Genomic DNA, 19,998 nt, shown 5'->3' with positions numbered 1-19,998 from the left:
GCCAACAGCGGCCAACCCTAGGGACCCTGGAGGGGATGGACCGAAGACAATGACCAAGCCATTTGTCTCGTGCCATCCCTCTCCAGCCTTCCACAAACTTTGGGCAGGGACACCACTCCTACCCTCTGGCTAATAGGACTCCATGGACCCAACCTCCATGACTTGATCTCACTTCCCTTTAAACTCTGTTCTAGTTGTAGCCTTCACAGCCTCCTGCAGCAAGGAGTTCCACAGGTTAACTATTTGCTTTGTCAAGAACAACAACTTTCTCTTACTAGTTTGAAGCCTGCTACCCATTCCTTTCCTTTGGTGTCCTCTAGTCCTTCTTTATGGGAACTCAGGAAGAACTTTTCTGAATGCACCCTCTCCACCCAACCCCTGCTTTTAGAGACCTCTATCCTGTCCCCCCTCCGTCTCCTCTTTTCTAAGCTGAACAGTCCCAGTCTCTGTAGCCTTTCTTCATCTGGGACCTGTTCCCAACCCCTGATCATGTTAGTTGCCCTCCCCTCTCCCAGCCTTTCTCTTCCCCTCTCCCACCTCCTTTTCCCAGTCTCCCCCAGTTTTGTTCAATAAAGACAGAGTCAATGTTGGAAGAAACGTTATCTTTATTTTGTACATCAATAAGAAGGGGGGCTAGGGAATGGTAAGTGGAAGGAGGTGAGGGAGGAATGGGGTACGAACCCCCGATGGGGAGGACTGGGCTGGCTCTGTGGGCTTCTGGGGGTGGAAGCTCTCCTGCAGCCCCCCAATTACTCCCTCTCCCCAGATGGCAGCCTGCGGCAAGTGCAGCCGGGCTGATGGCCGAGTGGTGTGATGTGCCCAGTGTGGGCACTCAGGGCACTCCAAGCCAGAACTTCTTTGCAAGCGGGGCACCCCTTAGAACTGTGTGTCCGGGGTGGGGGTCGGGACCCTTTAAGCGCAGCCCTCGGCTAGCCTGAGACAGCATCTCCATGCTCTAAGTCCTCCTTTTATGCCCTGCCGGCACTGCTTCCGGCCATCCTTAAGCCCTGTTCAGAGTCCACTCAATGTGGACTTGCTAGTTCGAACTAGCAAAACGCTAGTTCGAACTAGTTTTTAGTTCTAGATGCGTTAGTTCAAACTAGCTTAGTTCGAATTAACTAATTCGAACTAAGTTAGTTCGAACTAGCGCTGTAGTGTAGACGTACCCTGGTTAATTTCACGTGACGCTAACAAGATACTTGCAGCTCTAGTGCTGAAGAGGGAAAGAGCTGTTGCTCCCAAGGTGGGGACTGTAACACAATGGGTCTCACTGCCTGCTGCTCCTGCTGTTCCCTAGGAAATTAATTTTTCCGCTCCGGAGTGCCCCCTTTTGGCTGGTGTCTTGTTCCCCCCAGCAGACCCGCATCCTCCGCGGTGAGAAAAGCCGCTCTGCGTCTCTCTGGTCAGCTGGGGGGGGGGGGGGGGAGACGCTAGCTCCGCGTCTCCCTGGTCTGCTGGGGAGGGGGGCTAGCTCCGCGTCTCCCTGGTCTGCTGGGGGGAAGCGCCCCCCGTGCCGCTGGAGGCGGCGACAGTGGGGGAGGCACCCCACATTAGCTGCGCCCCCCCGCCCCCTGTTTGTAACTAGGGGTCCGACGTAATTTGGATTGATGTAACGAGGGGACTGCCTGTACTCATCATCATTTTGAGCACTTCTATTGCACCTTTCAACAGACAGTCACAGCCAACTTAGTCCTACTTTAGTGCAGGGGACTGTGTTTGATGTCATGTCAAGGTCCCTTGCAGGCCTACATTTCTAGAACTCTAACTTTACAAACAAACAAGAGTCCTCAAAATACCACTGAGAGGCAGGCAGGTATTACAACCAGTTAAAAGAGGGGGGCAGTAAGACAAAAGGCTGTAGTAAATGTAGAAGACCTGTCTCTATTTCTTTCTCTAGCCTTTAGATCAGGAGTGGGCAAAATATGGTTTGCAGGCTGGATCCAGCCCACCAAACTTTTGGATCCAGCTCACAGACAGCCAGGATCCTCAGGCAGGCTCCTTTGCACGGAGTGAGGGCAGCACGCAAAGGTGCCCTTCCTCCCTAGAGAGTCACATTGCCCCAGCAGCTGACTGCTTAGAGCAGCCTGGGGCTGTGGCAGGCAGGAAGCATTCCTGAGGGTCCCACTGGGCTGCTGGCTGGGAGTCATCTGGGTATCCACACACCAGATCCCTGACCAAAACATCTACAATTCTCTCCCCCCTGCTCCAGGTCACAACTCCCCCCCAGACCCTGCAACTCCTCCCAAGCCCCTCCCCCAGACCAGAATTCTCTCCTGCATCCATAATCCCTCCCCAATCCTGCACCCCAATTCCCTGCCCCAGGTCATAACTCAAACTCTGTGTACCCCTCCTCCAGGTCAGAATCCTCTCCTGTACCTACACTTGCTCCTGGACTTTGCACCCCAATCCTCTGCCCCAGACCACAATACCCAAACTCACTTTCAAACCCCAGACCCTTTTCTATACACCAATCCTCTAGCCCAAGCTTTCTTCTACACCCAACCTCCATTCCAGACCCCATGCCACCTCCATAGAAAAGTGCAGCCCCTTTACCACTTCCCAAAATCTTGGAGTCTCCCTTCATCAAAAATTATTGCCCATCCTTACTCCACTACCCTCTTTTTGGACTACTCTTATTCAGTAGAACTTTCCATACCTATATAAAAGATGTGTTTTCTTTTTTAAGAGAGTATTTCAGGGTGAGGGGGAGGATTAAGTGGTTAATAAAACCTTGGATTGGCAGGCAGGAAAATAATCTATCAAGGTAGTGCATGTACATCACACTAATATGAAGGACTGGGTGAATTTATCATCAATAACAGAGTAAAAAATCGTAAATAAAATGAATACACTTATAGGGGGGTCATTGGGATGGAAGTGGACTTTGGCACTGAGAGCTATAGATTCGGGAAACTAAGGTACTGATCCTGTAAACTGCCTTATATATGCATAATTCTTCCCCACACAGAGCTCCATGAAAATCAATGAGGTCTGCACACATGAAGCAGCTTGCAGGACCTGGACCTCAAAGAAGAAAGGGAGGGTGCCTGATCTGACATTTCCTATTAATCCCCATGGGTAAGGCCAGATACAATGCCTTCCCTGAAGTCTTTCAGTTGGTTTCCCTGTCAAAGTCACTGTACCTGCCTTGTTTCCCCAGGCTACATAGATCTCTGGCGTCCTTGCCCTTTTAAATAATGCCAGAGATTTCTGTACATGCTATTAGAGCATCTTGCACATTATCTGATGAGCTTCAAAAACCTCTGGATTAACCCCATTGTGTAGACAAGTCCCAGAGTGCTTGCCTTGAGCTGTGAACTCAGTGGGTACTATGAGTGCACAGCTTCACAGGGGGAAAAATAAATCAGACAATTTCTATTTAGGTGCCTAAATCTGGATTTTGTTCTTAATCTGGAATTTGTTCTCAAATACTCTCTGTGTCTAGACATTAAACATAAGTACTTTCAACCCAATGAGAAGCTTTTAGGACCACATTTTGGTAATGGAAAAAAAATGCTCATCTTGGAAGGACAGTTTCCATCATGTTTTGGCCTAATAAAGGCATAACCTATGAAAAATGTACTATGAAAAATATTTAAGTGTCCTTATTACTAAATCGAACATTATAATATTGTTTATGGATACCTTGCAATTCTGGCCCCAACGTAGTGATAAGCGCATTTAAACAGCGACCAAGGCTCTGATGAACTTCAGAATAAGCAGGATGCACAGTCAACAACAACATGACAACAAGAGACAGGGTAGGTTCCACATGCATGTGATACAAAGAGCCAGCAGAATCTATTATCAGTGACAGAGAGTGCAGTGCCCAAGTCTGTAAAATAAAAAGATGTAGGCATGTCACACTTAATGTAATAAAATAAACCTAACACCTAGTTTGTGAAGTCTGTGATTAAAATAAAAATGAATACATGGGTACAACTAGTGCTCTTAAGTGGGAAGAGAGTAGATGGATGAAGCTGATACAGACAATTTGTTTTTCAGAACAAAATATCTGGAAAAACGTATGGCTCTTTTTTGAAAAATATTGTAAGGAAAATTTTACATTTTGTAGTGGCAAAGCTTGTTAATATTGTGTCGTTAGTAGTATCCAAAAGCCTCAATGACAACTGATTTCTTAGATGTTAATCCCAATTAAAAGCTGCAATTTGCAGATTTTATCTATAGTTTTATGAGCAAGTTGATGGAATTTCCACAAGTATGAAGGTAGCTTAGGAAAAACCATGTGACTTCATCTGCACAACAATTTGACTGACACAAACAAGCTTTCTCAACTGACCAAGTTGGTCTCCGAGACAAGCTATTTTACTGCATCATCTTCATAAAGGAAAAGTGCTAGGACACAGACAGCTTTGCAGGCAAAAAATTACATACGGCTCAAAACAAAAAGCAGGCACTTATTAATCAAGAAAGATTAATGGGAATGTACAATAAATTCTAAACAATAGTATCAATTCAAGAATTCTACAGAACAAACTTTGATATAAAATGTTAGAAGAACTTCTACTCCCACACAACAATTGGTTATATTTTAGTATTTATGGAGTGGGTAGACATTTTGAGTTATGTGACAAAGTACCTGTACATCAGGAGAAGTATGGTCTTGAGATAAGGTATAAAGGATACCAACACATGCGTTCAGGTGCTGAGTAGAGCCTATTCCTCCTAAATATCTATACAATGATCCCAGAGCCAAAGAATGTCCTGTTCTCGACACCACATCCCTAGCAGATTTTAGCCTATTAATTGCAAAGAGAAAAAAAGTTGTTAGAATATGCGACTACAATAGCTGACATTGCTAGGTAATCTTTATACATAGCAGATTTCAGTGCTTTGGTTGTAGAATGTAAGCAGCAAAAGATTTTGTTAATCATTATGTTGCCACAATAGGTAAAGGTATTTTAGTACAGTACTACTAACATCCTACCCCAGAGTTGCACCAAAATAACAAAGGGCATTTCTCAATTTAAGCAGACGGTTGTGAAAGTTATACTTATTAGGGTATGCTGAGCTTAATCTTTTCACTTGGCCTGTTGAGCACACAAGTAGTAACATGTACAATATTTTTTTCTGGAGGGGGGAAAGAATCCACTTAAAAACCTATAGACAATTTATTAAAATATATGACAAACACACACAATGTGATTGAGTTAATAATCATGTTATTTCCTCAAACATAATAAAAGCAGAAACATTGTCCCAACAAACACTGTCCACATTTCTGAGCTAAACAAAAGCAAGCAAGCAAACAAACAAAAAGTACAACAGCAAGTCATCATCCTACTAGGTACAGGATTACCACTCTTTTATATCCACTATTAGCACAGACACTCTTAACAACTTAATGCTTTTCAACATTTAGTTTATTACAAAATTTTAACCAAACCAATTCAATCTTGTTGACACAAACTGAACTGATATTGAACTGGCTGGACAGGATGGTGGGTCTTTTTAAAAACTGACATTTTTAATGTAACTGTCTTGCCTTCTGAATTTTTTCCCCACATTCTTACACTGCTTTGATGCAACCATGTCTCAAATTCTTCAGTAAACATAGGATAGGTCAAATTAATCTGGATCATAAAGTTTATATATTAAAAGAGAAGAAACTAATTCAAGATTATGTACCCATGGTCATGTTTCCATCTTTTTTCCTGTTCTGAAATCAATGTGTAATCTAGTGATATTCACACCTCAGTGGTTCAGGAGTGATCATCATTACTCAAAAGAACCACAGTGGTGTGACTTCATTGTTTCATTTACTATAGTACTTTGCTATTCTCACAGCAAAATGACTAAGTATTGTTATTTTATAAACTACAATTGGTTAATAACATAGTAAAATCATCCTGACAGGTTAAATTACACTGGTTAATTTATCAGCATATGATGCAAAGAGCCATTGTCCAAGTATCACTGTTGTATATTCTGTATTTGAAATTAGTCATATTACCTGAGTAAGGGATAAGTTTTATAGTGTCTCAAATCACTATTTTCATTACTGTCCTTATGTGGCTCCATTTTGTTGTTAATTATTAGCCAGATTTTCAATTTGAGACTGTTGACAACATTGTCATTACCCTGTAGTCTGCTGAATCACTCCAAAAGTCCCTTCAGCTGCTTTCCAGCCAACCCATCTTCTCAAATATGCTTTAATACTCTGATAAGCATTTCTTTTTAAACTAGAAAATTTTAAGTAGTATCCTGAATAGCCACCCCTACACTAGTATGTTAGAATGACTATACCTGAAAAAAAGGCCTTTTACCTTGTTGTTTGAAAAAAAATGGAAAGAGACCTAATTTGTCACATTTTTTTATTTGTACATTGGATAGCACCTTTAATAGTCTAGCCGTTATATTATATGGTATTCTTTTTGGACAAAGAATCAGTGTGCCTTGTGTGGGCATCTGAAGCTATTATGAAGACATTTTTCACGTATGAATGACCATTTTGTAGCAACAAATCTCTATTTTATTTCTTCAAACACAGTGGCTAGCAGTGCATGTAGGAGCTCAAAATGTCTCAGGAAAATATAAGCAGGATTAAATGCTTACATCACTCCTTTAGAATGCTCATTTTGTGCTACAGTGTAAGCGATACAGTAGCATAAAACCATATTAAACCAAATGAAATTTTTTGCCTGATAGGTACTTTCAGAGTGTGATCACACACTGATTTTTGTTATTTTTAGGTGTCAAAGATGAACACAGATTTCTCCTGAATTACACTGCTGACTAGCTGCTGCAAGGTCTGGAATAGGGACTTAACTAGTTAGCACTGCTGCATTTTTCCAATAAAAGTAGCATAAAATTCTCTCACTTGCCCAACTCAATGTTCTGCTCTTATTACTCTAACAAAATGTCATTTGATGTCCCAATTAACAAAGAAACCTATTTTCAGTATTTTACAATGAGAACAAATCCTTTCCATCTTGCTCCTCAACAAATTGGTTTACATGTTAATGTAGAAGAATTATCTGCTTTCAATACTTAACTCTGAGCAGTTATTGCTTCCTTCTATTTAAGGCATATTGTGTCCAAAAAAGTCTCACACTATTAGAAATCAATATAACGTAATCACTGGCTGAGACAGAATATACCTGTGTTCACATCTTATACCCTATTATAATTTGCTCATCTATCCTATCTTGACAAAATCCAAGAAACAGCAAGGCATTTCCTTTTTTTCAAAGGTTGATTGTTGCCTTGCTCCCAGCTGTAAATGTGTCTCAGAGGGAAGCTAGAATTATGAAAAGAAGAGGCAAAGGCCCCCAGACACCTCTCTCTCCTTTTTGCCCAACATATTCACTGCACCTGAAGACACAAATGAAGCAGATGTTAGACTCTGAGGGAGGAGTCTCATCTAAAACTCAGTAATCTGCTCAAACACATATAGTTTGTTAAGTGAGGCACAATCAGTTTTTCCTCTTTATTTTACTTGAAACCCTTTCTGACTTTTATGCCTCTTGCTTGTACACGCTTAACATCTCTGTGCTTAAAAGATTTGTTTTATTTTTCTCTCTAATCCACTCTGTTTAAGTGTCTGGGTAATTCCATTTGGGGTACCAACTTGTGTGCATATTTTTCTCTTACAGGAATAATGGAATCGATGTCATTTTATTGCCTAGAAGATTAGGGTTTCCAGATACTTTTACAAAAAAAAAAAACCTGAACATGGCAGGAAAAAAAAATCCCCACACTCCCCGCTGCTCCTGTCCAAGAGAAACAGAAGATACCAGACATTTTCTTTCTTTTTTTTTTTTTTTACTGGACAGGGACCAGAAATAATAGATTGTCTAGGTGAAAACCAGACACCTGGCAACCCTATAGACGAGGGCTAGGAAGTACCAGACATACATTTCTGGGTGAAAGACTGGGAGAGTACTGGTCATCTTTAAGGCTGGTAAGAGCCAAAGCGTGGCTGGCTGCCCGCAGCACAGACATAGCTGGGAGCGAGTTACATGCTAGAAGCTGTTTGAGCACACTCCAGGCTTGAGGCTACAGCAGCAAGGTACTGCAAAAGGTTACCCCCCTCCGCCCCGCCCAATTACAGGATAGGGATGATACAGCTTATCATTGGTATGGACTGAACCCCCTGGTATATCACACCACCTTTACATTAGATAGTGTTGAAACAGATACAATCAGTACTGTGAAAACTGAAAAATAAGACTGAGCTAGCTAGTCTTGCAGAGGACCACATTAGATGCTCTTCCCAGAAATTTTAGAGTCTAACAAACCAAGACATTTAATCAGTTCCAACCCATTCCCATCTTCAGCATCAATGACCATTTGTTCCACTCCACTAACCATCTCCTTTTCTCCAGCCACTAATTGTGTCATTCACCATCCTTGTCTTTTAGGTTTCTAGTCACTTCTGGAACTCTCTTACTTTCCTTCAATATGTAGAACAAAAACCTATATATTCTCATAATCAGTATGTTCTTATTTATTTTTCATAGCACTCATTATATGCTAGGCATTCTCCAAACACATTAAGACATTCCCTGTGCTAGAAGACTCCAAATCCAAGCTTTTCCTTTCAACTTTACAACAAATAAAGTTTCCATTTCAGACTGAAATCGGAGCCTAAATATTTCTATCATCAAAGCAAAAAAATGAAAATGTTTAAAAATGTTGATATCTCCATGTAAACTCTTTCAAATGACAAAGAAATTTAAAATGAAGAAGTCCAAGAAAAAACCTTTGGTTTAAAAAATATATTTTTCTCAGCCACATCCAACTATATCATACAATAAAACAGATTTTATAAATGCATGTATTTCAAAATTATTTGAAGTGCAGTTATCATGAAACTAGGTAAAAATAGTTTGCCAGAAAGTTTTAGTTTATTTTTCCTTATTATTTCAGAAATCTCACAAATGTTAAAACCACTTCTCTAAATAAATTACCTTCAAATAGTTTGTAGTTTTTAAAAACTTAATAAACCTTAGTTGATGTTTAATAAAAACATGTTGACAGAAAATAATCTCTATATTTTATCCTTACAAATTTAATTTTTTACAAGTTTACCTTAGAATCACAGAGCTGGAAGAGACCTCAGGAGGTCATCCCAGACAGGGTTTTGTCAAGCCGAGACTTAAAAACCTCTAGGGATGGAGATTCCACCACCTCCCTAGGTAACCCATTCCAGTGCTTCACCACCCTCCTAGTGAAATAGTTTTTCCTAATAGCCAACTGTGACGGGGTGGAGCAACCCCGTCACTTGTTAACGCCACCCGGGGCAGCCAGCAGGGAGTCAGCGAGCGCGGCGGGCCGCCCGGCTCCGGGAGGTCTGAGCGAGGGGGGAGGGGCACGTCATCACGCGGCACCTGGGCACGCCATCGGTGACGTCACGGATGCGACGATGGAGGGGGAGGGGGGAACCCGGAAGAGAGGGGAGAGAATAAAAGGCGCGGAAGCGGCCAGAGCAGGGGGATCGGAACCGGAGGAATCCGGAGGCAAGGACAGAGGGGAGGTGAACGAGAGGCCCGGGCAAGGGGGAGGCGAAGGAGGCAAGGAGCCCGCGGGGACTAGAGGGTGATTGGCGCGGCCAACGGCAGGCGGAGTGGAGCAGGGCCCAGGGCGGGCTGTGGAACCCGGGAGCAGGTGTGTTTGGGGTTAACAACCCCCCTGCTACCACTGAGAGTCGCACTCTCAGTGTTAGGGCCCTGGGTCGGGGTCCGGAGAGAGGGCGGGCCCGGACCCCCCACTCCGCCCGGGAAGCTCAGAGCTGGGCGGCAGTCTATGCAAATCTGACTATCAACAGGTCGGGGCGTCTGACCACGCCCCCACCCCGTGACACCAACCTAGACCTCTCCCACTGTAACTTGAGCCCATTGCTCCTTGTTCTGCCATCCCTCACTACTGTGAACAGCCTTTCTCCATTCTCTTTGGTACCTCCCTTCAGGAAGTTGAAGGCTGCTATCAAATCCCCCCTCACTCTTCTCTTCTGAAGACTAAACAAACCCAAATCCCTCAGTCTCTCCTCATAGGTCATGAGCTCCAGCAAGCTGTATAAAGGCCCCTGCAGCACCTAAGCTCTGTGGTAGGGCTGAGCTGGGAGAATGAACACACAGGGAGGCCTCCACAGCTCTTCCATGTTGTCTCCATGTCATCACTGAATAAGTCAACATGGAAAGCGTTTTCATCCACAGCTCAGAGTAGCAGTATGGCAGAAGCTTCATGGAGATGAATGCTGTGGCCCTGAGTTTGAATATGGATTTCACCTACATAGTCTCCCTCAAACAGCAGAGTTACGAATTGATGGGTCAATTACACACTTTACTTGGAACCAGAAGTACACAATTATGCAGCAACAGCATTGATGCCCCCTCACCAAAGTAAATGCAATACTGTGTTAAACAAAAAACTACTAAAAAAAGAGAAAAGTTTAAAAAGATTTGACAAAGTAAGGAAACTGCTTCTGTGCTTGTTTCATTTAACTTAAAGATGTATAAAAGTTGCATTTTTCTTCTGCATAAATCAGCAAAGCTGTATTAAGTCAATGTTCACCTATAAATTTCTGAAAGAACAACCACAGCATTTTGTTTAGCATTAAAAAATATTTCAGAGTTACAAACAACCTCCATTCCTGAGGTTTTCATAATTCGGGAGGTTCTACTGTATTAAAAAAGGTGCAGCAGCCTGTTTTCAAGTTCTGTATTTAGATTTAGCTTAAAAAAACTTGCATGGATACTTCTCTTTTCTTTTTTCAGTAACAGGCATTTTTACTGCATGAGATGCACAATCTATGTGCATACATGTGGCAATGCTTTTGCTATAATTTGAAAAGCATCTGCAGTTGAATCTGGGATAAGGTACTTTTATATTAATTAGTTTACTTTAAAATATTACAGATATTGAGCTTGCAAGATTTGTATAAACCTGAGCAAATGACAGCTTAATACAAACATTTTTAAAAATGACTTACTTGTCAAAACTAACTTGGGCCAATCCAGCAGTGAAGGCACTGTCAGCAACCACTTGTGCTAGTCTGGCCAGAGATTCTGCAGCAGCACATCTTAACAGTGGGTTACTGCTTTCCAAAGCACCCATTATTAAAGTCAGTGCAGGTCTTCTCACTTCTTCTGGACCTAAACTTCCCTTGCAGCTAGCCAAGTGCTAAAAATAAATTTAACATTTTAATTGGCACGACTTGCCTAATAAAGTACATTTTTCCTTTTAAAATCTTATATGACTCAGCAAATAAAAACATACATACATAAACATTACATCTGGTTTTCTCTTGAGCACACACTATTTAATATCATTCAAATGTGGGGCAACTATATTTGTACCCCTTTTTTTTTGGAACTCGCACATGAATGGCCTCAAGGGAAGTACAGTAAAACTCCAATTGTCCGGCACTCCCAATAGTCCGGCACCAACTGGAACCCCGAAGTGCTCTGGCCAGCCAGACAATCGGAGCTACTCGGCCCCCGGATTTCCCAAGTCCGCCGCTGGTCAGTTTCAGCTGCTTTGCCCCAGGGCTTCCCCAAGTCCACTGCTGCTGAAACTGACCAGCGGCAGACTTGGGGAAGCCAGGGGCAGAGCAGCTGGGGTGCTGCCAGGTTGGTCCCGCAGCGTTGCCCTCACCCACGTTGCGCCGTTCCCCGTTGACCCCATGCTCCACCCCAGATCCCTCATAACCCCCCTTCCGGTACTCCGGCTTATCTAACAATCCAACACCCCTTGGGTCCTAAAGGTACCGGATTATCGGAAGTTTCCTGTATAGTACACACACAATATAGACAAGGAATGACACTTGCACCATTTCAAAAAGAATACTGATAAAATAAATAATGGAAGGGCTTTTCAGCTGGAGTAGTCTGCAGTAAGTGCTTATAGCAGAAAACCTGGGAAAGAACATTAGGATGAAAAGAATATAAGGAAAATAAAAAACAGATTTTAAAAATTCTAATGAGAGCGCATGCATATGATTAAGACTGATGGACAGCATATGACGATGACACTAAAATTCATTCAAACAGCGTGCAATGAAAAAAGGTTTATTGTGAAATTTCACACTGACTGGGACCTGGCTATATTATAAGATGGGTGATACTCTGCAATTCTTCCAACAGAGCTGCATTCCAATAATAGTGTAGCTAGATGGATCCAGGAATAAATCTACCTGGTAGCCTATTTAAAGTGTGCCATAGAACTATGTAAAGTGTTTGCCAGGAGACCAGCCTAAGCTGAAACCTGATCACATTCAGATTGAAAAGAACAAAAGAAAGTTATTCACCTGTGCAGTAACTGACATTCTTTGAGATGAGTGTCCCTGTGGGTACTCCACTGTTGGTGTCAATGCATCCCTGCACCATCGATCGGAGGCTTTTATACCAGCATCCTCAAGGGCCGCTCAGGCGCAATGCCTGACTCACATGTCTTCAGCACTCTGATATCGTGCATGTGTGCCTCCCTAGCTCCAGTTCCTTCTCTACAATTGAGACCACACTAAAACTCTAAGAGGGCTGGCAGTGTAGCATAGGCACACTCATCTTAAAGAACATCAATTATACATGAAAATCTAGTACTGTGTTTGAGGGTGAAAGGGGTGATTTTTAGTAGACATTTTACCACACTGGTAGGTTTTCTCAGAATGTCATAACCATTTGCACTGGCAATATTGGTTGACTGGTCCTTCTGACTCCTCAGTTCTGTACTGGCATCTACCTCCAGCTCCACACTCATTTCCAGTTTCCTTCCTCATAGAGCACCCACCTTCCTTCTCTTCTTTAGTGTTGCTATCTACACTGCCTGACAGCCAAGGTTATTAGGCCTACTCCCACAGTTTCCAGCTGTGTCCCGCAACACAGGGTGTTTCTAGAGTTCTGCCATTGAAAAATGTTTTAGTGGATAGGCATACTAAAGGACTGGTTCCATCATCCCTATTCATTTCTCCACAGGACACTCCAAATAGGAAGATGCCTCCATTGGAAGCATGCTACAGAGTTACTCCAGGTGCCAGAGGGAAAAAGCAAGATCCCTGAATCCTTACCAAGAGTCCAAACTAGCACTTGATGCATTTAGGCTTTACCTGCACACAATGGCTGAAAATGGGAATCTAGATGCAAAGGACTCCAAAATTATTACGGAGATTTTTTGTCCTGAGTGTCAGGCTGGGACAGTCATAGTCTAACTGTCTAACTTATTTGGAGTCAGTAAGAAAATGGTCCCTAAGTCATGAAGGTGTTTGTTTAGTTTTTGCCTTCCCCTGGAGGATGAGGCATCAGTGGCTTGATGGTTTGACCAAAAAATAAGTGGTAGATTTTTTTTATTACTTTAAAGTTACACATTCAACTTTAAGTTTTTAAATCAAGATTTGATGTCTTCAGTAACTCAGCCAGAGGTTATGAGCCTATTACAGGAGTGAGCAGGTAAAGTTCTATGGCCTGCAATGTGAAGCAGGTAAGACTAGCTGGTCACAATGGTCCCTTCAGACCTGAAAGTTTGTGAGATGAAGGGATCCCCTACTGCAAGATTTTTTCCTCTGGTATAATAAAGCACTACTAACTCCTTTTCAAAGTGAAGTATAAACCTTGCCCTCCATTACTAAGTGGGTATTGGAAGTGTTAAGGATTCCTCCCCCTTTCATCGTGGGAGGAAAAAAGTGTCATTGAGATAGCTCCTTCAATGACAGGGAAAATGCCAAACACACTCACTCCACTGAGAAAGGAGAAGGAGGAAACATGCAAAACACCACTTCCACAAAAAAAGATAATCTTCTGTTGGGAGACAGGAAAAGGAAGCTACAGACTTAGCAATAAGGACACAATAGATAGGATATAAGGAGAGGAAAAAAACAGATCAATGGAAAGGATGACAACTACAAAGAAAACATGGGAAAAGAAAGAGATGTTGAAAAGACAACCTTAATGAAAAATTCAGGGGGGCAAAAAGGGAAGAAGATATTCCCTGCCCCAAGATAAAATCAGAGTAAAGAAAATTAAAGATGAGAACTCACTAGACAACGAGAAAAGAAATACGTCTTGGTTAGACTTAACATTTAGACAAACATCTGTACTAATTGAAAGAAAGCCAAAGGGAAGAATGAAAGTTAAGAGATGGATAGAAACAAGGAAATGGGAATAAAAAAAATGAAGGAAGGCAGAACAACGAAAGAGAGTCATGTACATTCTAGATTACTTTATTATACTTCTGGTTTAATATTTTACTTGTATGGCAAGAGGGCAGATAGGAAATAAGGGAAGGTCCAACTGTGATTCCCAGGGGCTTAAGGTGACATTCTTCAAGAAAATGTGAGTCTGAGAGGCTTCTAGGGATGTGGGCTCCAGCAATAGTTTATTTTTCAAATTTGAAGACTGATCCTCACATTGGTTGATAAATCAAAGCTGGTTACTGGAAAGTATTACAGAAATGTTTCCATGATATTCACTTAAACTGAAATGACATCAAGTTTTAGCAATAAAAGCAATATTTATGAAAGGAGGAGTTTTACCTTCAGAAAACTAGAAAATGCTGATATGATATTTAGTTGTACTGTCTGCTGTCGTAATCCTTTTGTTTGTTTTATGGAAGCCAACAGTTTTTCTAACACTTGGAACCTTAAATCAAAGAAGAAAAAATATTGGTCAAGCTATATTTTAAAAACATCAAACAAAACCTTTAGATTATAAAAGCATTTGAATAGCAAATGCAATATTCGAAGCCTCAAGTAACTTCCAATATCCTACAATCACCACACAGCGGCGACTTCTCATCAACTAATTTATGTGTCAATTGTCTAAGGTCAGCAGGGAAGCATTTGAATACAGATTCATGTCATTTATTTTGTAGATAAAAGGAATATTATCCACTCTAGAATATTAGTCTGTACATTGTACGTATTTCAAGACAAGGACTTCAGTATTTTGGAAACACATGTTTACTTTTTTACAAGGCCTTGTACATGCATAGAACAGCAACACAATGCTACAGACAGATCCGAGGAAGTGACAAAATCTAAAAGGGAGCTTTAGAGGACTACATCTCCAGCAAAACAAATTAAGATAGAACTGTTTTTCTAAGTTGCTTTTCTGAAGTAATATTCTAAAGGTTTTCTCTTATTCCTTTCCCATCACAATATTTTCTCATTTAATTTGCTACATTCTCCTTTATGCACAGAGATTCCTTTCTTGCCTCTGCTTGACATATCTGCCCACAAGATTTTTTGTACTTGATATCAGCACATTTATATCTACTAACCTTACATACTTTTTTGTCTTTTCTTCTATAAGAGGCTATTTATTTATAGATCATCTTTCAGTACCTGATTACCAAGGAGAATGGTATAGATTTTATAGAGCACATAATCATAAGCAGTTATCTGTAACTACCAGTGGAGGTCATGAGAAACAGATAAAGGAAAAACAAGACAAAAATAGTTAGGAGGAAAAAAAAAAAGAGAAGAGATTAGGTAGGTAACTGGCTACTCAATAAACACTGCCTTACTGGCATGCTTACCAAGGTAACCCCTTAACCAGTGCCAGCTCAGCCAGAGCAGCCCCCACCCTTACAGCAGCACCCAGGCAGGGTGTGCATGTGTGCTCAGGTTGGGCAAAGTGCTGATTAACAGTGGGACCCACCCAGGTGGAGAGTAGGGGGAGAAGGGAGCACTCCAGCTCAGCGGGCCCACTTTGCTGTGCTGTGGATCAGGGTCTGTTCTAGAGGCCCCCCTGTGGTGCAATGGGCCGTTGAACCAGTTAACATTTTAAGCTGCATTTTACATCCCTAGAAGAAATACCAGATATGCTGAAAAGAGCAAAACATAGAAAAGTAAAGTCAGTGAAGCAAGAATAAGAAGAGAGAAGGTGACAGCAGTACAGGAATATACTTTGTGGAATAATATAGTAATTGTGTGAGAAAGGATATATGTAAATAAGTATTTGGGGATGGTGTGGACAAGGAAAGACAATGAAAAATTTTGTTTCTTTCTACACAAAATAATGCATTAAGTGGTTGATTATTGATTAGTACCGCTGTGGCTCTGCATTTAAAGCGTCTTAGGAGCCAAGCAAGCAGGCAGCCCGGCTCAGTTCTGGCTCATGCTGGGTACGGGAGCTCAGACCCCTGCCTCCAGACAGGAGCTGCCCGGGGACTATAGAATAGTCAACTAACCAATAAGAATTCATGAGGTTATTCGACTATTCAATTAACCAATATTTAACATCTCTAGTTGCAAGCAACTATTTTAGGATATATATTCTGCTTATTTTAGACTTTTCAAACTATTTTTCTCATTACTTTTCTAATTACTGTCTTAAAATATTTTTAGCCTGTCATTGTCAAGAAGGATAGTGGATTATTTTACTGTGACTTTTCATCCCTTTTTTCCTCATGTTCAAGAGCTCTCGTAACAATTAATATGCAATACAATCCTCTCAAAACAAATTTAACATTTATCTGGAAAAATGACTGTTAATGTAAAGTGATCAGAATTAAGAGACTACTACTAAGCAAAGAAAGAAAAAGGCATTAAGAACCAAAGACATTTTATAATACTTTCTCTGTTAATTAATCATGGATGGAAAACTTATTAACACTATATCTCATTCATGTGTTATTTAATTCTAACACTGAGTACCATTCTCGTACCTGAAGAACACTGTAAAGTTGAAAGCTTGCCTCCTTCACCAAAAGAAGATGCTCTTATAAAAATATACCTTGTCTATTGAATATAAACGGTCCATTTTACTGATCCTTCTCATCAATAATTAAAAGGCTAAAATTTTCAGACTGTATATAGATTTATGTCCAAAAGTTTTTTTAGCTCATAAAAATTTCCTTCACAATTCATATCATCTATATTCAAGAATCTTTAGTCTATATTTTCCATAAGATTGTAAACATAGTGACTCTAAGTTCTGTCTAATGAATGCTGAATTTAAGTAAATACTTTACCTTTGAGATTCTGCCACATGGGAAAATATAACTCCAAAGAGACGGACTGCAGCACTGATAACAGACAGTGTGGGAGGCAGAGGTTTAGGCACTGAATCACCTTCTTCAGCTTTCTCATAAATTGAGTAAGGGTCATACTCCAGGCTTCCTCCAGCTATATTGCTACCTAAGAGGAGCTACAAAGGGAGAAATATGACAGGCACACTTCCTGGTCAAGGCACAAATCACTGCTGATCCTACTGTTAACCAGTGTTTCCACAAACATTTTCTATACTTGGGCACATTGAAATTTCTAATGTGCAACACTAATATTGAGGTAGTATGTGAATGTGCACCAATACAAACAAAACACACCCACATATATTAAGCAGTCCATATATGTGGAAGACAATATATTAAAATAAGACACCTGTGTCTAGTTGCTATGAGGTACCCTTAGTGGCTACAAAGGTTCTGTAAAAGGATAGGGAATTAGCCTTCTTGCATTCGAGGAAGAGTAGAAGACCCAGAACAAATTAACACATGGCTTCAGGACTTAAAGACAGGTGCATGTTTCAAAGAGCTTGCACATAAGGTTTCATCCTACAAAACTAGCATCACACCTAGTACTTGCTACTTCTGACTCCTCTAAGAGCCAGAGCTCAACCACATAGCAAAGATCTGGCCTTAATACAGTATAATTTACCATGTATTACAGGCAGTCCCCAGGTTACGTACAAGATAGGGACTGTAGGTTTGTTCTTAAGTTGAATTTGTATGTAAGTCGGAACTGGTACATACTGTAGGGGAAACACTAGCCAAACATTTCTCCAGAGCTCAGTTTTATTCTCCCACACTTCACTTCCCTCAGTCCTTTATTCTCAAGCTGAGGTGTCTGCTGAGAAAAGCCGCTCCGCGTCTCCCTGGTCTGCTGGGGGGGGAGGGGGGGGGCTAGCTTCGCATCTCCCTGGTCTGCTGGGGGGAAGCAGCTAGTACGGGGTTGCCTCACCCCGTTTGTAAGTAGGGATCCGATGTAAGTCGGATCCATGTAACCGGGGGACTGCCTGTAATTAGTAACACAAGATTTTTAAAGAATCATTAAGATAAGAGTGTTAGATGTCTGCATCACTCCAAAAAATCTGTTAAAAAAACCTCTCTTATCTGAAGCCATTTACACCTATGTAAACTTAGTAAACACACACGCATACACACACCATGCAATCTGCTTTCCCCCCCTTCCTCCAATTCAGCCTAATAGAGAGTACTGCAACAAGTGAGGGTACCCCAAACAAACTGTCCTCTGCCTCCACCGCACTGCACAGATTCCAGCACCCACTCACTCCCTCTTTCCCCCACCTACCCATGCCATCAACCCTTTACCTCCCCCTTCCCAGCCCAGCAGGGTTGAAGAGACTGCTGGGTTTCTGCCTCTATCTCTTTCTCTGTCTCTCCCTCTCTCCTCCAGCAGACTGGACTCTCCAAACTCCCCTCCCTCTAACTTCGCCACAAGTCAGTTAATTAATGACTCCCTCCCTTCCCAGCCCCAGTCATTCCCTTCTTATCTTGTCTGCTTTTCTACCCTGGGAGGTCTTCAGTTCAGCACGCAGCAGCATTTAGCTGCTGTTTATAGAAGCAGCCACCCATGCTGGTCATTAGGGTTCACTGCCTGCATAGGGAGCTTTGAACCTCTGAGCAGGGCTCAGAAAATAGCTGCGCATCTTAAGAGGGAATTTTGCTGTTAAGTAATTTTTATAACAATACTACAAATACCTGCTCTTCAATAAATCTGTGGTCAGTCTCCTGCAAGAAAGGGCCAAGTAAAAGAAGATCGTCCTGGTGACAGAGAGGTGGAAGTAAAAATGTAGAGGCTGCCATCTGGTTATCAGTGGCAGTGAAGTCAGCAACTAGCTCCTTGAGAATAGCACAAAAGCTTCCTGCAAATATTAGGAACAAAGAAAATACCTTTTATTCAAATTAGTGATTAAGTACATAGGGCAGGATAGGACTTAACTTGAATACACAGCAGGGCTTAACTCGAAATAAGCTATGCAAATTGAGCTACATCAATTGTGTGGTTTATTTTGAAATAGCTTATTTAGAAATTGGAAGCATCTACACAGCACTTATTTCAAAACAGAGTACTCTTTCTCCAACTTTCCTTACTCCTCATACAATAAGGGTTACAGGAGTCAGTAAGAAGTCCTCAAGCTTGACAGTATTTTGAAATAACTGCCTGCTGCGTAGATGCGGACTAAGTTATTTTGAAATAATGCTAGTTCTTTCATAACAACATTCCTATGTAGACGTATCCTTATAGTCTTGCAGTTTTGTGACCAAGGCATTGATACAGAAAAGATAATTTACAATCCACTAAGGGGCTGTGCCCCCTGCTCTCTATGCTCAACATCATCTACTCTCTTTGACCTAGGCTTATCGGGTGGTTGAGTCAACTACTCACATTCCACTCCCTTACCAAGAGGGGGGGAAGCAGGAGGCCAGTTTCCCCCAGCACCATCTCCGGGATACTCCCTGCCCCCACCCTGCGCTACTGCCTCTGATACAGCTCCCCAACACTGGCTTCTGTTTCCCTAGCTTGCTGCGTCTGATACAGGGTGTTTTAGCTTTTATATAAGGCTTAATGCAATAAAATGGGTCCTTCTCAAGTGTCTTCAAACCACTATTCTTCAATACAAATTACTTGGTGGGCAACAGAACAGTTAGCCAGCCTTGTGTAGATAGGAGAAATTGTGTTTGTCTATCAGTTTTCTAGAGATGACTGCCAAGTGAGGGTCAGATACATTACATGTCAAAATATAAATTGAAATATTTGGGAATCAGATGTTAAAATACCCTATACTGACTGGGAGGAGAAAATCAATAAAGAAAATACAACAATGGAAAAAGGAAGAGCAGTGGGTAGGAGAATGGACATTAAGAGGACAGAATGAGGCAGGTGATACTGGTAGTACAATTGTAAAAAATTAAGACAAATTAGATGTCTTCAAACCACCAGGATCTGACAAAATGCATCCTAGAATACTCAAGGAGCTAACTGAAGAGATAGTTGAGCCGTTAGCTATCATATCTGAA

The 19,998-nt window shown here is 41.6% G+C and overlaps 1 protein-coding gene across 14 annotated transcripts in view; it reads right to left on the bottom strand.

Moving 5' to 3' along the window:
* HEATR5A (HEAT repeat containing 5A) overlaps nucleotides 1-19,998 on the bottom strand; it is a 126,359-nt gene that overhangs the window by 49,181 nt on the left and 57,180 nt on the right. For all 14 annotated transcript variants that reach the window (XM_075926962.1, XM_075926964.1, XM_075926967.1 and 11 more), the window contains 6 exons: nucleotides 18,679-18,842; nucleotides 16,930-17,105; nucleotides 14,489-14,594; nucleotides 10,955-11,145; nucleotides 4,601-4,760; nucleotides 3,646-3,835 (listed from right to left, as the gene is read on the bottom strand). In XM_075926962.1, the coding sequence (XP_075783077.1) occupies nucleotides 3,646-3,835; nucleotides 4,601-4,760; nucleotides 10,955-11,145; nucleotides 14,489-14,594; nucleotides 16,930-17,105; nucleotides 18,679-18,842 (987 nt within the window). The remainder of the gene's footprint in view (nucleotides 1-3,645; nucleotides 3,836-4,600; nucleotides 4,761-10,954; nucleotides 11,146-14,488; nucleotides 14,595-16,929; nucleotides 17,106-18,678; nucleotides 18,843-19,998) is intronic.

Source organism: Pelodiscus sinensis, chromosome 4, assembly GCF_049634645.1.
Source record: "Pelodiscus sinensis isolate JC-2024 chromosome 4, ASM4963464v1, whole genome shotgun sequence".
NCBI classification, from domain to species: domain Eukaryota; kingdom Metazoa; phylum Chordata; order Testudines; family Trionychidae; genus Pelodiscus; species Pelodiscus sinensis.
This window is presented reverse-complemented; position numbering and strand designations above follow the sequence as displayed.